The sequence below is a fragment of the Suillus bovinus genome (genome assembly GCF_016758785.1).
Source record: "Suillus bovinus strain UH-Sbo-P2 chromosome Unknown EDB93scaffold_4, whole genome shotgun sequence".
Taxonomy (NCBI): domain Eukaryota; kingdom Fungi; phylum Basidiomycota; class Agaricomycetes; order Boletales; family Suillaceae; genus Suillus; species Suillus bovinus.
Genome location: NW_024542060.1, coordinates 625,751 through 641,924, shown reverse-complemented (window position 1 = coordinate 641,924; position 16,174 = coordinate 625,751). Strand labels below are relative to the sequence as shown.

At 44.8% G+C, this 16,174-nt stretch overlaps 7 protein-coding genes across 7 annotated transcripts; all 7 read right to left on the bottom strand.

The window, feature by feature from the left end:
* Nucleotides 1-28: 28 nt before the first annotated feature.
* On the bottom strand, nucleotides 29-391 carry EDB93DRAFT_1076668 (uncharacterized protein; the record flags this gene model as incomplete). Its single annotated transcript, XM_041445260.1, has 1 exon — nucleotides 29-391. A coding segment is annotated over one exon (363 nt), but the record flags the coding sequence as incomplete, so codon positions are not given.
* A 373-nt stretch (nucleotides 392-764) lies between these two features.
* Nucleotides 765-941, bottom strand: EDB93DRAFT_1040376 (uncharacterized protein; the record flags this gene model as incomplete). The annotated part of the gene is made up of 1 exon (XM_041444550.1): nucleotides 765-941. A coding segment is annotated over one exon (177 nt), but the record flags the coding sequence as incomplete, so codon positions are not given.
* A 25-nt stretch (nucleotides 942-966) lies between these two features.
* Nucleotides 967-1,944, bottom strand: EDB93DRAFT_1237954 (P-loop containing nucleoside triphosphate hydrolase protein; the record flags this gene model as incomplete). The annotated part of the gene is made up of 5 exons (XM_041451484.1): nucleotides 967-1,255; nucleotides 1,340-1,379; nucleotides 1,425-1,524; nucleotides 1,582-1,608; nucleotides 1,663-1,944. The coding sequence occupies 5 exons, from the start codon at nucleotides 1,942-1,944 to the stop codon at nucleotides 967-969; spliced, it is 738 nt and encodes a 245-aa protein (XP_041312435.1).
* Nucleotides 1,945-2,723: 779 nt separating this feature from the next.
* EDB93DRAFT_1245924 (ribonuclease H-like domain-containing protein) lies at nucleotides 2,724-4,421 on the bottom strand (the record flags this gene model as incomplete). The annotated part of the gene is made up of 5 exons (XM_041452376.1): nucleotides 2,724-3,263; nucleotides 3,323-3,396; nucleotides 3,448-3,764; nucleotides 3,819-4,213; nucleotides 4,272-4,421. The coding sequence occupies 5 exons, from the start codon at nucleotides 4,419-4,421 to the stop codon at nucleotides 2,724-2,726; spliced, it is 1,476 nt and encodes a 491-aa protein (XP_041312434.1).
* A 6,859-nt stretch (nucleotides 4,422-11,280) lies between these two features.
* Nucleotides 11,281-11,761, bottom strand: EDB93DRAFT_562146 (uncharacterized protein). Its single transcript, XM_041456728.1, has one exon. It carries the CDS (start codon nucleotides 11,555-11,557, stop codon nucleotides 11,312-11,314), a length of 246 nt encoding a protein of 81 aa, XP_041312433.1. The 5' UTR covers nucleotides 11,558-11,761; the 3' UTR covers nucleotides 11,281-11,311.
* Nucleotides 11,762-12,875: 1,114 nt separating this feature from the next.
* EDB93DRAFT_1119872 (uncharacterized protein) lies at nucleotides 12,876-14,529 on the bottom strand. The gene is made up of 6 exons (XM_041448471.1): nucleotides 14,368-14,529; nucleotides 13,641-14,313; nucleotides 13,473-13,583; nucleotides 13,346-13,423; nucleotides 13,146-13,290; nucleotides 12,876-13,088 (listed from the first exon to the last, which is right to left on the bottom strand). The coding sequence occupies exons 1-6, from the start codon at nucleotides 14,482-14,484 to the stop codon at nucleotides 12,929-12,931; spliced, it is 1,284 nt and encodes a 427-aa protein (XP_041312432.1). The 5' UTR covers nucleotides 14,485-14,529; the 3' UTR covers nucleotides 12,876-12,928.
* A 105-nt stretch (nucleotides 14,530-14,634) lies between these two features.
* On the bottom strand, nucleotides 14,635-15,120 carry EDB93DRAFT_1119869 (uncharacterized protein). Its single transcript, XM_041448470.1, has 2 exons — nucleotides 14,974-15,120; nucleotides 14,635-14,915 (listed from the first exon to the last, which is right to left on the bottom strand). Exons 1-2 carry the CDS (start codon nucleotides 15,101-15,103, stop codon nucleotides 14,779-14,781), a joined length of 267 nt encoding a protein of 88 aa, XP_041312431.1. The 5' UTR covers nucleotides 15,104-15,120; the 3' UTR covers nucleotides 14,635-14,778.
* Nucleotides 15,121-16,174: the final 1,054 nt, after the last annotated feature.

The window sequence follows — 16,174 nt, the reverse complement described above, 5'->3', positions numbered from 1 at the left end:
AGACAATGTCAAATATTTGAGAGCCCCATCAGTCACAGTAGCACCAGTTGGCTTGATCATGAATTGAGGAAACACTGTCAATCTTGCAGAAATAAGCTAAATCAATGATGCGGTTTAAAATCTCATCTGCCATTATCAGCTGCACACCAAAAAAGTTGTTGCCACCTGCACCAATCTCTATCAACTGCTGTCTTTGCCACTCCCGCAATTCATCTCTCAATGCAAAGTCTCCAGGGCCCATTTGATAATCAGACATCTTGAGTCTATTTGGTGCTTGAGTTTGCTTGGGTGGGTGTGTGGTAGGCGCAGGAAGGATGAAGGAGCCGATATGACACGAGTCACAGCACAGACAGGAAGGTTTAATAATACAACACACACAGCCAGGATGACACACCAGGGATCTGCTGGTGTCTATACAATTGTTAATGAACGTCACAAGTAGTCACATGGATTATTAAATACGTACTTAAGCAGTTGGTGATCTTGGGATTGTCAAAATATTCATCTGAGACACTGTGATGGCAGAATCCATGAGCTCGAGCATTGATGTAGGCATCCATTGCAGCAGCCTCATACTCTTCATTATTAAGGCCCTTTGGAAGAATTGCTTGAATGGTATGTTGGAGATTTCTCATATCCGGATTTCCACCTTCCATCCGGTTCCCCACACTCGCTTCATGTGTGATACTTGTCAATTTCTGCTTCTTCCGGCTACTTCCATCACTATCATCAACTTGTTTTCATTTTGCTGTGCATGCGTTGGCTCTCGCTTGTGTCTTCTCTTTCTGATGATCAATGTACTGCGGCTCAACTAGATAAATCCCAGTCACTTCTGTGGAGATATCTTGTGCTGCTCTCCCTAAGCATTGCCAGAGTGTGCAAAGTGACGAGGTATATTTCCACTGGATTACTAGCGCAATGTCACGAAGGTCAAGACCCTGTAAGATATCAGCTTTGCATGCATGTTTAATTGTAATGACCAGCCATACTAGCAGCATCTGTGCAAAAGATACCCCATATTTCTCCTTGCCGAAGGTTCTCGATCATCTCAGCTCGAAAATTTGCACTCATGCCCAAATGAAACCAGACTAGCTTGTTGGCCATGCTTGATGGTGCTTCTGACCGTGCAAATTCACACAATTGTTCCGTCTCCTTGCGCTCATTGCAAAATACCATGAATTTTGGAGGAGGTGAGTCACCATCGAACTTGAGGACACATTTTAAGTCATGCATGCTGTTTAAAGGGTCCAGCATCCTGATAACCATTAAATGGATGTTTGGACGGTCATTGGTGCGACGTCATTCTGTTGTTTGATGGTCGTGCATCTGAAGAATGGACTTGACATCATGTAGTACATGTTGTGGCAGTGTGGCAGATGCTACATGAAACATGACATGCGGAGGTACTAGCCAATGAAGTCAACCAAGCTCAGCATAGGAGGGGCGAAAGTCACCACCCCATTGGCTGACACAATGTGCCTCATCAAAGGTAATGCTGAAAAGTTTGTTGACAAATTGTGGTGTCTTCCACAAGGTATTGAAGTGACGGTCCGACAATATTCTCTCGGGGCTGATGATTACAACACAAAACTTCCAAGTGGCAATATCCTGTTTGATGTGTAAAGGTAAGTCAGAATATTCAAATTCTGATTTATATCTCACCTCGAATGTTGCATCTGTTGCTGTTGCGGCAGAAAGATTCACCACAGGGATCTGAACTTGTTGTAACTCTGTGACATTCTTTTCTCCAAGAATTGTGAGTGGAGTGATCAGAATAGTGATGCCACCATTGTTGAACAAGAGAGGCATCCAGAATGTGAGTGTTTTTCCAGACCCTGTAGGTGACAAAGTGACAATGTCTCTCTGTTTCAGCTGTGCTTGAGCAGACTGCACTTGCCAATTACAAGGTATGAAGCCAAAATGTTCTTGGACCGTGGTGTGCATAGTGGCTATTGACGGTATGTCATAGTTTAGGGGGAGCGAAGCCATCACTGACGCAGCAGTACTGTGCAAAAGATAGCCTCAATAAAAAAATAAATATTGCAGTACACGATTGACGCTGTCACATATATCGAGTCACATGTACAGATCAGTGAAAATGTAATGCAATCAACACAACCAAAGCTCGTGCCACTTGCAAGTTTTGCCAGTCAGCTGGGTGTGTAAGTAGCCCAAAAAGTTTCGGTATATCATTGGAGAAATTTCATGTGGTCGTGTTTGGTTTGTGGCTGGATGCTGTGGGCTCTCTTACACACCCATCGATGGGTAGGAGTCTGAGTCTGACACAAGTTTAACATCGAACTCTGTTTTATTTCAATGGCTCAGTTGTTCTCATGCATCTCACCTCATCAAGTTTTGAGTAATGTGTTGTAACTACTGAATGTCAACATGCAATGTTCGTGAACGTCGATCCAATGGCTCAGAATTTGTAAGTAGGCTAGGCCGCAGTGTTTCTAGCGCCAGTGGCCAGCCACTGACTAGCCTGGAAAACAGGTTTGGCTTAGCCACTGGCGGTACGACAGCGGTTGGCTTTTCCCAGGAGCAACAAAGCTTACTAAGCTGGAAGAACACAATATCATTGGCTGGTGATAAAGGCTAGATTGTACTACTCATCATGTCATCGAACATTTGCTCATCATCTTCACCTTCCGCATCCATGTCGACTAACTCATAAAACTCGAATTCATCATCAATTGATCTCATCCCAAATGCTTCAGTCATTTTTACCCAGCTCTCGTCTTCGAAGTTGAAAAGTTGTTGAAGGGGGATATCATGAATGCAAACCCCACGTCTATGGGGTCCTCATCTTCCAACGAGCACTGTGCGAGAATGGATGCAATGTGCCCAAGTGAGTGGTCATCATCAGTGGTGTCTCCATCCTGTGTTTCTGGCTGCTCAGACTCTGATGATAGATCATCAGGAACAGAGTCCAAGTCTGCAGGAGTTATAGTCACAATGGCTGGTGGGGGTAGTGGGTCGGGGATGATTTTCCTTATGCGACGCAGACGGCCCTTTTTATCCCCCATCTGCATATACTCATCTCGCAAATGCAAGCACAATTCTGCCAAGTCTGTGAGGCCTTTAAGACCGAGACGTGAACGAAGTTTTGTGAGTACTGTGCCAAAAAGACTAAAAAGACGTTCACAAAAGGCCGAATTTGCGCAGATCGAAAAAATTCGCTGAGCGAATTTCTGCAATGGTGTTGGCTCAACATCTTGAAAATGTATACCGTCGTACATCTTGAGAGGGTCGGGACATTTTCGCTACAGAATGTTATGAGTGACGAGAAAAATAGTTATAGACAGATTAAACATGCCTCAACCTCAGCCGCACTTCGAACCAAGTCCACCCAATTTATAAATTCTTCGCCATAGTCCCCATGTCCTTCTAGATACTCTAAGAACTCCTTTCAAAACTTGTCGGAGGGTGTGTTAGGGAAAAATCGACCCCATAACTTGACAAATAATGTCATGAGTCCTGCATTGGTAAATTTGCGAAGGCGAGCAAAGGGCTTGATCCTGTAAAGAGGGTTCAAAACAACTACAGCTAGAAATACATCTTGATCACATTTGCTCCAACACTTTTCGAGAGAATCAATGATAGCCTGAATCATCGAATTTTCTCCGACTGATGAAGCCTTCCCTTGTAGCACAGTATATCTTGATATTAGAAAGCCGAAAATGATCAAAACTTCATTGAGATGACAGTGTGCGGCCTGAGCAATGTTGATTACCAATGATAAGGGCTGCAGGTGACTGACCATCCTATGAAAATTTCGATTCAGCTGATACTCAATGAAAAAGGAATGATTTTTTTACTGAGCCAGGGTCATCCACATCACTGGGTCTTCAATCAATCCCAGCATCTCCCTTGCCTTTTTTCGTGAGGCAGCATCACCCGTAACTATTTTTGAATCCTGTTCGAGACTTTTCTCCTGCCTGACGAGAATGTCGAGTGCAAATTTAAGATCAAGAAGTGGTCTGAAGGCAAGATAATGAGCAGTCCATCTGGTCAAAACTGCACGGATTACAGTGAGGACACAATTAGGATGGGATGAGTTAGTTGAATTGAGGGCAACTTGGATATCTCTTAGTGTTGCTAGAACAAGTGTCTTGCTTCGAAGCCAAGAAATGAGGTCAGATGCTTTCTTTGAGTATCCCAGGTAAACCGTGCCACCAGATGACTTGAAATAGTCACCAACAATAAGATTTATCTTTGCGACAGTAGTATTAATAATTCAGAGTGACAAACAAGACACTGGACATAATTACCTGGTGAGCATAGCAATCTGCAGATACTAATGATTGAAATTCCTTGACAAGCTGTTTTCGAGCTGCCCAAGACTCGCCTGATGCATCTGATGTAACAGCAACAATATTTGCCTTCCAGTTGAGTTGAACCTCTTCAATAACACTGATCATAAGAAGTTTGAGGTGTTGTCACGAGTACCTTTAACAAACCATTATTCTTTCCTGAACCTCCCTAAGCGCCAATACACAGCGTCTAAGGCTAACCCTAAACCTACCCTGAAAGCGTCTATCATTCCCGAAATACCTTTAGCGCCCACAACACGTGTCTTCGATGTGACTGATGAAGAAGACGAGTTCTTTGATTGTGAATAGATTAGATTAGATACGATAAGATAAGATACGGTCACGTGATGCTTCTTTAATATTCTACGATGTTCTATGGTACGATTCCCTTTCTCTTTTTATGATTGGCTAGTAGTTGTAACTCAGTTTCAATCTCCGTCTCAATAGTTGTATATAGGTAGCATGTCTTGGTCGATAGTTCCTTAGTTCAAACCTCTTGTATCTACAACTGTAGCAATCCAAGACGTACTTGCTCATCGTCCTCTTCGTCCGATAACCTTCGTTTGAGTCCTAGTCTCTGCCCAGCGTTAATTCGTTATTGGGTTGTGACATTAGGTTTGAACTATAGGAGACTCCGACTCTTTGCACACCGCTCGCACATCTCTCATCATCATTACACGTTTTCCATTGCCCGACCTAAACAGTCGCGACCATTTTCTGAAACCCATCCTTTTGCTCGCTTGAGCTTTTTACGAATAGTCTTTTGTAGTTAGTAGTCCTATACCAGGCCCTGCCTTACATTGCAGCCGCCAGTATACGGAGGTGTTGACGACATTAGGTGTCTCGCTACAACTTTGAGTGCTGGCCCAAAACCCTGCCTGCTCAACGTTACTATAGTTGCTTTCATACCTACACCTTTTTTCATACATACGTAGAACCTTTCGTTAAGTCTAGTGGAACTGTCGCATCTGCGGATAGTCCTACCATCGTTACCACGAGGATTTAGATACGGGATTCTAGTGAGACTCGCACTTGTAAGCTTCGGCTGGAAGAGTGATAACTTGTCCTAGACCTGTACCCTTTCGGTGACTGAGAAGTAGCACACACGAAGCACACAGTGTTTTTCCCACTTAACAAAGTGTAGCTTTACGTACTCCTTTTTAGTTAGTAATTAGGGAAGTGTCAGTCGGGTTAACTAAAGAACCCTTTGACCCTAAAGGACGAGGTTGATCCAGTTAGTACTGGGGACCCCTTTAGCTTTCCATTTACATATCCTTTTTCCCTCTCCCCTTTTCATCATCTTTCCTATCCGGAAGAGCCGTTACGACCCGCTCTTCAACAGTCATTAGTGAATCGGATTCCAGAACGCACCTGGCACTATGGCTGAAGTCAACGAGACAGAAATGGGACCGGAGAACCCTCAAGAACCCCAAGAGGAACCGGGACCACAAGGCATTGCTATGCCAATAGAGTTCACCAACTACGTACAAAATGCTATTCAAATGGCAACACACGAACTGTACGTAAGGACACAAGAACTCCTTAACCACAACAACACTCTTCGAGCACAGAATGCGACTCAGGAGCTTCAACTCAGGACCCAAAACTCGCAAATAGAGGAACTGAAGAAGAAGCTTGAGAGATTTGCACAATCCCCGAATACTTCGCAAGTCAAATTGTCGAAGCCCACAGAATTCACTGGAGACAAAGATTCGATCTCCATAGAAGTCTACACCACTCAGTTGGCACTATACATGTCACAATGGCCACTGATCACAGACAGGCAGAAGATTACAACTGCCCTGTCTTTTCCTCAAAGGATCTGCTGCTAAATGGGCGCAGAAATACTGTATTGAGCTTGACTCCAAGCCAATATCCTTTGAGGACTGGACGAAAGAATTCGAAACCATGTGGGGCCAAGACTGACAGAGAAGGAAAGGCTATCAGGGAGTTGGAAACCCTGAAGCAAGGATCTTCATCAGTGCCTGAATACGCAGCAGCTTTCAAGCAGAAGGCTGCACTCACTAAATACTCCGACTACGACCTTCGCCTTAAATTCCGATCTGGCCTACAAACCCGGATCAAGGAGCAACTCGCTCATATCCCAGCGTCTGAAAAAGACACCCTTAGGAAGCTCATCGATTACTCCATACAGATTGGACGTAACTACGAAGAGCTAGACGCTGAAAAGAAGAAGAGTAATTGGTGGACCCCTAACAAGGAAACCCCAAGAACCTTCAATAACCAAAGGCAGGCTGGTCCTAGCAAAGACAGTGACACTATGGATGTGGACTCCGGCAAGCAGAGGGGATCTCCCAAACCCCAAGGAAAGCCTGGCGCTTTCACCTGCTACCGCTGTGGAGAACAAGGCCACATAGCGAGAAACTGTAAAGGTGCGCCAAAAGCGCAAGTCAAAGCGGCTGCAGTTGTCGAAGAAAACTCCGCGCCGAAGTGGTTCACAGATTGGATCGCTTCTAACAAAGGCAAGGATTTTTAAAGGAGTTGAAGTCAAAGTCTGCAGACCTAGACCCGAACAATTGTTTCTCTATTCTTTCTACGTTTCAAGATGTATCAGAAGTAGATATTAGATCCAAATCTGAGCATTTTTATATTCCGATAACGTTGAAAGGAAAGAACCGACAAGCAGACGTAAAAGCACTTGTGGATTGCGGTGCATCAACATTATTTATCAGTGAGAAGTTTGTTGAGAAAGAACAGTGTGAAATGCCGTAAATTATTAAGGCCTATTTCAGTTCAGGAACATTGATGGATCGCTAAATGCCGCTGGATCAATGACTCATTTTGCAGAACTAGGTCTAAAGATTGGTGATCATGAAGAAGAGAAAGCAGCCTTCATGGTTACAGACTTAGGAAGCGATGATGTTATTATCGGCATAGATTGGCTGAGATATCATAATCCAGAGATTGACTGGAATGCAGGACGATTTGCACTTTCTCGATGCCCTGTAAAATGTGAAACTAAAAAAGAAAGAAGACAAAAAAAGAAAGAAAAGAAAAAAGAACAAAAAAAGATAGATGATGTACCTGATCTGATTCCTACGGACGATGAAGACGAGGATGAAGAAGATATGTCGATGAAGAGGGCGACGGTTGAGGAAATAGAAGACGAAGAAAGTCCAGAGAGACTATGGATTCATTATAAAGCCTCGGTTGCCACGGAGCAGAAAGTAGCAGAAGAAGCTACTAAGAAGAAGCAGTCGGTAGAAGAAATGGTACCTGACTGGCTTCATGATTACCTGGGAGTTTTCTCAGAAGAAGAATCTAAGCGCTTCCCTGAAAGAAAGAAGTGGGATCATGCGATAGATCTTAAAGATGAGGGCGATCTTCCGCCAAATGCGAAACCTTATCCGTTATCACCCAAAGAGATGGATACATTGAAAGAATGGTTAAAAACCGAGACTGCACTGGGACGTATCAGAAATTCACAATCTCCAGTAGCAGCACCTTTCTTCTTTGTGGCCAAAAAAGATGGCAAGTTAAGACCGGTGATGGACTATAGAAAGCTCAATGAGAAAACGGTGAAAAATGCATATCCGCTACCGAGATCTCAAGATTTAATTGACACTTTAACCGGTGCCACGATGTACTCCAAGATGGATGTACGATGGGGATACAATAATATTCGCATGAAAGAAGGAGATGAGTGGAAGGCGGCCTTCAAAACGCTGTTTGGTCACCACGAACCGACCGTGATGTATTTTGGACTCACGAACTCGCCTGCAACCTTCCAAACTATGATGAATGAAATTCTGAGAGACCTAATAGATGGCAAAACAGTAGTCGTCTACATTGATGACATAATGGTCTTTACGAATGGAAATAGGGAGCAGCACCGAAAGGTGGTACGAGAAGTCCTGAAACGGTTGAAGGAGAACGACCTGTTCTTGAAGCCTGAGAAATGTAGCTTCGAACAATCTAAAGTCGAGTTCCTCGGATTGATCGTGGAAGAAGGCAATGTGTCGATGGACCCTGTGAAAGTAGAAGGAGTATTGAAATGGCCTGTTCCCAAATGCGTAAAAGATATCCAAGCATTCATGGGCTTTGCCAACTTCTATCGAAGGTTCATACTTGGGTTCTCAGATATAGCCAGACCAATGAATGATCTGCTAAGAAAAGATGTCAAATGGGACTGGACGGAGAAGCAACAGAAAGCTTTTGATGAACTTAAGAAACAGTTTCACAGAAGCTCCCGTTCTAGTCATGCCAGATGTTGAGAAGAAAAAGAAAATAGAGACCGATGCTTCAGATTACGCAACAGGAGCGGTTCTCTCTCTACTGATGGAAGATGGATTATGGCATCCAGTAGCATATTACTCTAAGTCAATGAATGATGCGGAAAGAAATTACGACATTCATGATAAAGAGTTATTAGCGATCATTAGAGCGTTGGAAGAGTGGAGGCACTATGTGCAGGGAGCACCTCACCCGGTTGAAATATGGACAGATCATAAGAACCTAGAATATTTCATGACGAGTCAAAAGTTGACCAGAAGGCAAGCTAGATGGAGTCTTTTCCTAGCGGAGTATGAATTTACACTCCAACACAAGCCTGGTGTGGTTAATGACAAAGCAGACCGTCTTTCTCGGAGATCAGACCATAGAGGGGGGGTAGAAAACGATAACTCAGATCGCATCCTTTTGAAACCGGAATTCTTTACCGTAAAAGCTGCTAAAAGAGGTCAAGTTTTGGTGCATGGAGAGAAACATTTACTCCAAAAGATACGAAAATGCACAGAACGAGAACCTGAAGTCGCTAAAGCATTAGAAACGCTAAAAGCAGCACCGGTTCAATTGCGTAGAGGAATCGAAGAGTGGAATGTGGAAGATGGATTGGTGTTATTCCGAGGATTAGTTTACGTTCCAAATGACAAAGAGATCCGCCGAGAAATATTGGAGTTGTTTCACGACTCTCCACCGGCTGGACATCCTGGACGAGCTAAAACCTTGGAATTGATTTCCAGAAACTATTGGTGGCCTTCAATGACGAAGTATGTCCACGATTACGTAGATGGTTGCGATAGGTGCAAACAAACGAAAGTGCTTCCGAGTAAACCAACGGGGCCTTTACAGCCAAATGAAGTTCCGGAAGGACCTTGGCAGACAATCACCTGTGACCTAATAGTGGATTTACCAAAGAGTGAAGGGTGTGATAGCATTTTTGTAGTCGTTGATCGATTTTCGAAACAAGCACACTTCATTCCCACCACCAAAGACATAGACTCGAAGGGTATTTCCGAGCTATTTCTGAAGAATGTATGGAAACATCACGGAACACCGAAGAAAGTGATCTCAGATAGAGGAACTCAGTTCATATCAAAGTTCATGGGACAAATGTCAAAAAGATTAGGAACAAAATGGTCTGCGTCGACCTCCTATCATCCCAGAACCGATGGACAGACTGAACGCGTAAACCAAGAAGTAGAACAATATTTGCGCATGTTCACGTCATATAGACAGAATGATTGGGTATCTTGGCTGCCGATAGCAGAGTTTTCACACAACAATGCAGTCACAGTAACCGGTCACAGTCCATTCAAAGTTCTCTATGGGTATAACCCAGATTTCACGATCCATCCAAACTCTATGTCCATAATCCCCGCCGCCGATGAGAGAGTTGATCAGATGAAAGAAGCGAGAGATGATGCCGAAAATACTCTGAAAATGGTTAATGAGCGTATGAAGCGTTTCTACGACAAAAGAGTAAAAGAAGCACCTCAGTATAAGATAGGAGACAAGGTCTGGCTTGACGCAAAGAATCTTAAACAACGTCGTCCAAGTCAAAAACTGTCAGATCGTCGTCTAGGTCCCTTCGAAATACTAGAGAAGATTGGTGAAGTGAACTACAAGTTGAAATTGCCAGAAAAATATCAGATTCACCCGGTTTTCCACGTAGAATTGCTTACGCCATATCACGCATCTCGATTAATTCCTCATCCTCCTCCCAACCGACCACCTCCAGAATTGATTGACGATCGGGAAGAATTTGCTGTAGAAGAAGTACTAGATAGACGATTGTTCCGAGGAAAGCTGCAATACCTAGTGAAATGGGAAGGATACTCAAAGGAAGAGTCATCTTGGGAGCCAGAAGAAAATTTGAAGAACGCCCCAATTCCTTTAGCGGAGTTCCATAAGAAGAATCCCACGGCTGCAGCCGGAAAATACCGAAGAATCAAAGGCTCAGTACTGTTTACGGAAGATTTCAAAAGATGGAGAGAAAAGAATATCCGACCTTCATTCGTTCGTGATGACACTCACCTTAGAGAGGGGGTAATGTCACGAGTACCTTTAACAAACCATTATTCTTTCCTGAACCTTCCTAAGCGCCAATACACAGCGTCTAAGGCTAACCCTAAACCTACCCTGAAAGCGTCTATCATTCCCGAAATACCTTTAGCGCCCACAACACGTGTCTTCGATGTGACTGATGAAGAAGACAAGTTCTTTGATTATGAATAGATTAGATTAGATACGATAAGATAAGATACGGTCACGTGATGCTTCTTTAATATTCTACGATGTTCTATGGTACGATTCCCTTTCTCTTTTTATGATTGGCTAGTAGTTGTAACTCAGTTTCAATCTCCGTCTCAATAGTTGTATATAGGTAGCATGTCTTGGTCGATAGTTCCTTAGTTCAAACCTCTTGTATCTACAACTGTAGCAATCCAAGACGTACTTGCTCATCGTCCTCTTCGTCCGATAACCTTCATTTGAGTCCTAGTCTCTGCCCAGCGTTAATTCATTATTGGGTTGTGACAGGTGTTGGGCAGTTTTGTGCTGAGCAGATACATCTACTACTCGAACCATGTGGACCTGATTTTTCTGAATCACTATAGGTAAACTTCAAACAGTTAAAATAGTCTTGCCTGTCAACTTGCTGTTGTGATCATAAATGCCAGCAGGTAGCAAAAATTTACACCCATCCATCCATCTGTCTGGAGCGTCACATCACTTCCACAGCAGCAGTTTTTGGCGGCTTACTGGTACTTTTCGACTTCATGTGGGATAATGCAATTGGAGAGTTGATAACTCGAGATTGAATTTGCGAAGGGGAAAAACTTGTTCATGAATCTACAAACTGCTTGATTTTCAATCCAATTAAGGGAGAACCCGCATGATGTAGTGATGTTGGCAATATGAGTCTCTAAGTGTTCCTGAAAAGCTGGTGTCCAGTGCGGCCGTGAAGGAGTGCCTCCACCTGTAGTTGGGGTATCTACTATCATGTGATTCCGAGGCTGCGATATCTGCCACACTCATTTTAATGGGGCCGGCCAGGATCCTTTACCAAATGCTGGACTACTGGTACAAGATGAGGCAGGGGGGAATAATAGTAGTGACTGAGACCATGAGGATGGGTTACTTGAATCTGGTGGAACATCAAACAATCCGACAAGTGGAGAAGGCAACTGCAACAATTGTTGAATATACATGGGTGAATCAAGACCGAGGCTGGTTCCCAGTAATTGTGGTGAATTCAAACTAATAATCTCATGATTGGATCTTGGTGCTTTGATCCACCCCCTTTCGATACACACAGTGTGTGCCTGTGCATGGACTTCTGGTGGTTGATTATCACAAGAATTGAGATGTGGGACTATGGTATCAGGTCATCCATGCATCCATGGACAATTTCAGTCTCTGATGAGACTCTCTGATCGTGACCACACTGAAAAATATAACCAACAGAACTTCTGCAAGTAGTATTGAGATACTTACAATATGCGATAATTTGATCATGTGTTTGCACATCATTTCGCAGGCCTTGGCGCTGCTCCTCGCGATCCTTCTGCTGCTCGTCAATCGTTTTTTTAATCTTGCAGGCTCCACACATCACTTTCGGTCGTCTCTCTTTCTCGTTTGCATAGGCCACAGGGAGTTTCTTCTCAAAATCTGGGTGGGTATCAAAATATCCCCACCACCAGTCTTTGGGCTTTTTGTTGCTCATTCTAAAAGCTGGGAGTGGGTAGCACACGATGTTGCGTGGAGGTGATAGCGCACATTGATATTGCCATCGATAAAACTGATCTACGAGACTCCATACAGATGGGAACTACCTTCTATTTCGGGTATTTCGCCAGAACACTGCCACTGGCTGTAGCCTGGGGCTAGCCCATAGGCTTCACACGTCTTACGGTTGGCTCGCCACTGGCGGTAGAAACACTGGTTGGCACCGAACGAAATATTTTCGAAACGCGATTTCGTGGACCTTTCCGCAGGCGAACAGAGTATCGTTCTGTTGATGCGGGCACTTGTGAGCCACCCCCAACTTGTTTTGCTGGACGAAGTTTGGAGTGGGATGGACGAAAATATGGTCCGCGCTGCGAGGCGCCATCTTTGCGAGGGAGGCGTTGGATCTGACCAAGCAGTAGTGGTTATCAGCCACTGGGAGGAAGAGGTGCCTTGGACATTACGAGATGGTTTGAGAAGATTTAAATTAGATGATGGGGAAGGACAAGAGTTGTAAAGCTCTTCTCCGGAAAAATCGAGCGCGTCAGAGATAGAAGGTATCGTTTACTTGATCCTTCGACACCTTGGAGGAATAAGCAAGCCACCCGTATAATTCCCCTTTCCACTACAAAGTGAAATATACCATCCTACATTGCGGGATCTTCAGGCATGCGAATAATAAAGTCTGCCCTCCCTTCCACGCCTACAATAGCGGTTTCTACTGTTTCATTTCGGTCGCACAAGAAATAATCTTCCTCCTTCAAGCCTTTGTCATTTTGCGTTATCACGACCAAGTAGAGTTGCGCTCTGCAGGGTGAAAATATGAGGCAGTGAACACCCAACACAAATATTGAAAGCACTGACACATTGACGTCCAAGCGGAAGCTCTTACATGCCCCGGCGAGAACTTTACCTATTCGTGTATGGGGCTTCGCGCTGAACTGTGCATGCTGCGCGGAGGGTTTGTGCTGGATGCTAATGACGAGCTTGTTATGTGTGGGGTCAGGTGCTGATTTGGCTATGTAGATTCATCAGCAAAATGGATGATCTTGCAAACAACGCACGTTGCTGTGTCACTTGAGTCGCCTGAGGCTGAGACTCCAATCGCCCTGCCAATTGTTGCTCTTGCTTGACAGGTTGGCCTAATGCTGTGGTGTAAGATATCAGACGACAAAGGAGGAGATGCACTACCTAGTGGCTTACGTGTTCCTAAGGGAGCTCGGCCTTCTTGGGAGCTTCCAGCGACTGACGATACTCGTACGTGCGCCGGAGAAGTTTCCTTTTCCTTCTTAATTGGCCATTCTGTGCATATATATTTCATTGTCATACATACCGGTGTAGCAGACGGGTGTGACTCACCAGGGACATGCGACATGTCTTGTAGATGAATAGCGATTGCTGGGTCCTTGGCACTGGGCGCCGAGGGCTGAGTGTCACCAATGACAGCAGCGTTCTGTGTCTGCTGCAAGTCTGCAGCTAGCCTCGGGTTACGGTCAACAGCCTTTGGACTATCTTCGTCATCAGACGCAATGACCCGTCGTCGCCGACGATATGGCCTAGTCCGAACATTACTCTCCTCACTCTCCTCCGTCTGCTCGTTCTCTTCCCGACCTTCCTCCTCCTTCTCCTGCTCCTCTTTATCCTGCTCTCTCTCCATCTCGTCCTCGTCCCGTGCTTCGTCCTCCACGACATTATCATTGGCCTCTGCTATACCACTGTATTCTCCCTCTCCACCTTGCCGTTCATCAGAGTCTCGAACTTGCTGGTGCACCCGAGCATTTTCATGTCCTTCTTCAACGGGTTGCGATGCCTCTTCGCCGGACAGTGGACCAGGCATGACCTCCTCCAAGTACACCTCCAGACAGCAGACAAGGTCCACCAAGCCCTCTTCTTCCCATGCCTCTTTATCTACCTCAAAGGCTGAGTCGTCCTCGCAAGGCGCGAAGCTAAGGTTGCAGGTCGTTCGGAAGCGCAGGGATGAGAGTGGATGGTCTTGGAGACAAAATTTACGGTGCGCAAAAGATTGAAGAGACTGGCATCAAAAGCATAATTTAAAACTCACGAGAGAGATCAACATGACACGCACTTTGAACTCACGAACTTTGGATGTTGGACCCTTCTGCGTCACCACCCTTTTATCTCCGTATGATATCGTTAAGAAACGTAGTGGTATGGCGTCCCAGTCAATGCAGTTGTGGATCATTGTATACCGGGTTTGATTGTAGAAACTTGAGTACAGGTGTAGAACTTAACGCGATATTTCAAAACTTGCAGCATTGGTACAAGCGCGTCCAGTCCAGTCAATTTACGTGTCGCGTTCCTCACGTGCTAGTTATACTAGTATTACATGCCACGTAAATTAGTAATCGAAACACGGTTCGAGGCTTCACGCCCTCTTGCCACACTGGTGTGCACAACATACAGTTCCACACTACCTGAGCAAACATTAATGCTCGAATGGCGGTAGGGAAAGATAGGCTTGCTTTGTACATATACTCTACACCGTGCCCCCATGCTCACAGCAAGTTTGGCAGCCACACGCCGTGGCTGATTCAACTGTCCCTTGAGATCCGCAGTAAACCGCGTAAGGCATCCCGTTGTTAAGATTTGGGAACCATTCGCATTCATATGTATCTGTGGATAACCGTACTTAGTACGCAGCCTGTACGTAGTAGGCCGCAAAAGTGCCTACCCATGGACAAGCCGCAGCTTCGACCAATGGGTGTTGACCGGCGTGTTGTATTTGAATTAGACGCGATAGCTAATTCGCCAGCCATCGCTGCGGCAGATATGACAATATTGGTGAATGAAGTGAATTTCATGGTTCATAGTGTTTCCGGGGCTGCGTAGGTTGGCTTTTATACGCGATCAGAGTCAGGTAAAATTGTAAATTCTTTCATGTGCTCGCATGCTGGATCTGGGGAATGAAACATATGCCAGCTCATGCCCTGTTGCATAGTTTTCTTCTACTTGTGAAAAGCGCTTGATTCTTTACTCATTCTAAATCAGTTTATCCATCGTTTTCTTTTGGGTTCTTGTGTTATTCAGGATGCGGCACCACGGCGGGCGTACAGACTATGTGCAAAGCTATTAGGTGTTTCTCAGAACTGTCGTTGCTCATCGATTATTCAAATCCAATCATCCTAGTTCCTGCCGGGATTCCGTCGATCTAAGATTTCGATTTCTTTGTTTTTGGTCCCAGTGAACTTTGTCTGACCTGCGTGACTTATGGATAGCTTCTTGCGGTAGGCTAAATAATCCAGATTGCCACACACCAGAGCGACAAAATAATTATGAAAATCATTATTCAATGAGCCTATACTATCATGATGTAGGATGATCTATGCCGCGGACTGGTACGTAGTCAATCCGGAAGATCCACTACATCTGCCACAATGGATGATTGAACGATTCAATTTCTAGAGAATGAAGCAGGGTTTCTAGAAGACGACGACAAAGCTGCGCTGGCTGCAGCTGTCCTTGTTGGCATTGAGCTAGCTATCTTTGCCGTCCGCAGATGGGAACCTTTCGAGTCCATAGAGGGATACCTCGTGGTAGGTCCCATTTTCCAGCCACAACGATCGAGCATGAATTACGACAATGGGGCTTGACGTCAACTTCCCTCAATCGGTTTGGATACATAGATTATACCCTATATAGATCCGTTTTACGTTATGGATCTTGTAAACCCTTGGGAGACAGTATGAGTCGGTCATACAAATCAAAAGCGTAAGTACATGACAGTGTGCTCGGGCAAGCAGCATTGCGAGGTAAATGCAACGGTACCTTTTGGACGTCGACGAGCACCAATTCACCAACTGGAACGTTCTGAGCACAGCTTGCACGCGTCTCAACGACTGAAGGCTCATCTGCTGTTGCCATTCGGATATAAT

Bases quoted from the DNA above. Each gene is read 5' to 3' on its own strand.
- EDB93DRAFT_562146 (XM_041456728.1), bottom strand. From the start codon at position 11,557: ATGATAGTAGATACCCCAACTACAGGTGGAGGCACTCCTTCACGGCCG.
- EDB93DRAFT_1119872 (XM_041448471.1), bottom strand. From the start codon at position 14,484: ATGATCCACAACTGCATTGACTGGGACGCCATACCACTACGTTTCTTA. The intron at 14,314-14,367 runs GTGCGTGTCATG...TTTTGATGCCAG, and splicing joins CCAAAGTTCGTGAGTTCAAA to TCTCTTCAATCTTTTGCGCA. The intron at 13,424-13,472 runs GTAGTGCATCTC...CCACAGCATTAG, and splicing joins AGGAACACGTAAGCCACTAG to GCCAACCTGTCAAGCAAGAG.
- EDB93DRAFT_1119869 (XM_041448470.1), bottom strand. From the start codon at position 15,103: ATGAAATTCACTTCATTCACCAATATTGTCATATCTGCCGCAGCGATG. The intron at 14,916-14,973 runs GTAGGCACTTTT...GGTTATCCACAG, and splicing joins AAGCTGCGGCTTGTCCATGG to ATACATATGAATGCGAATGG.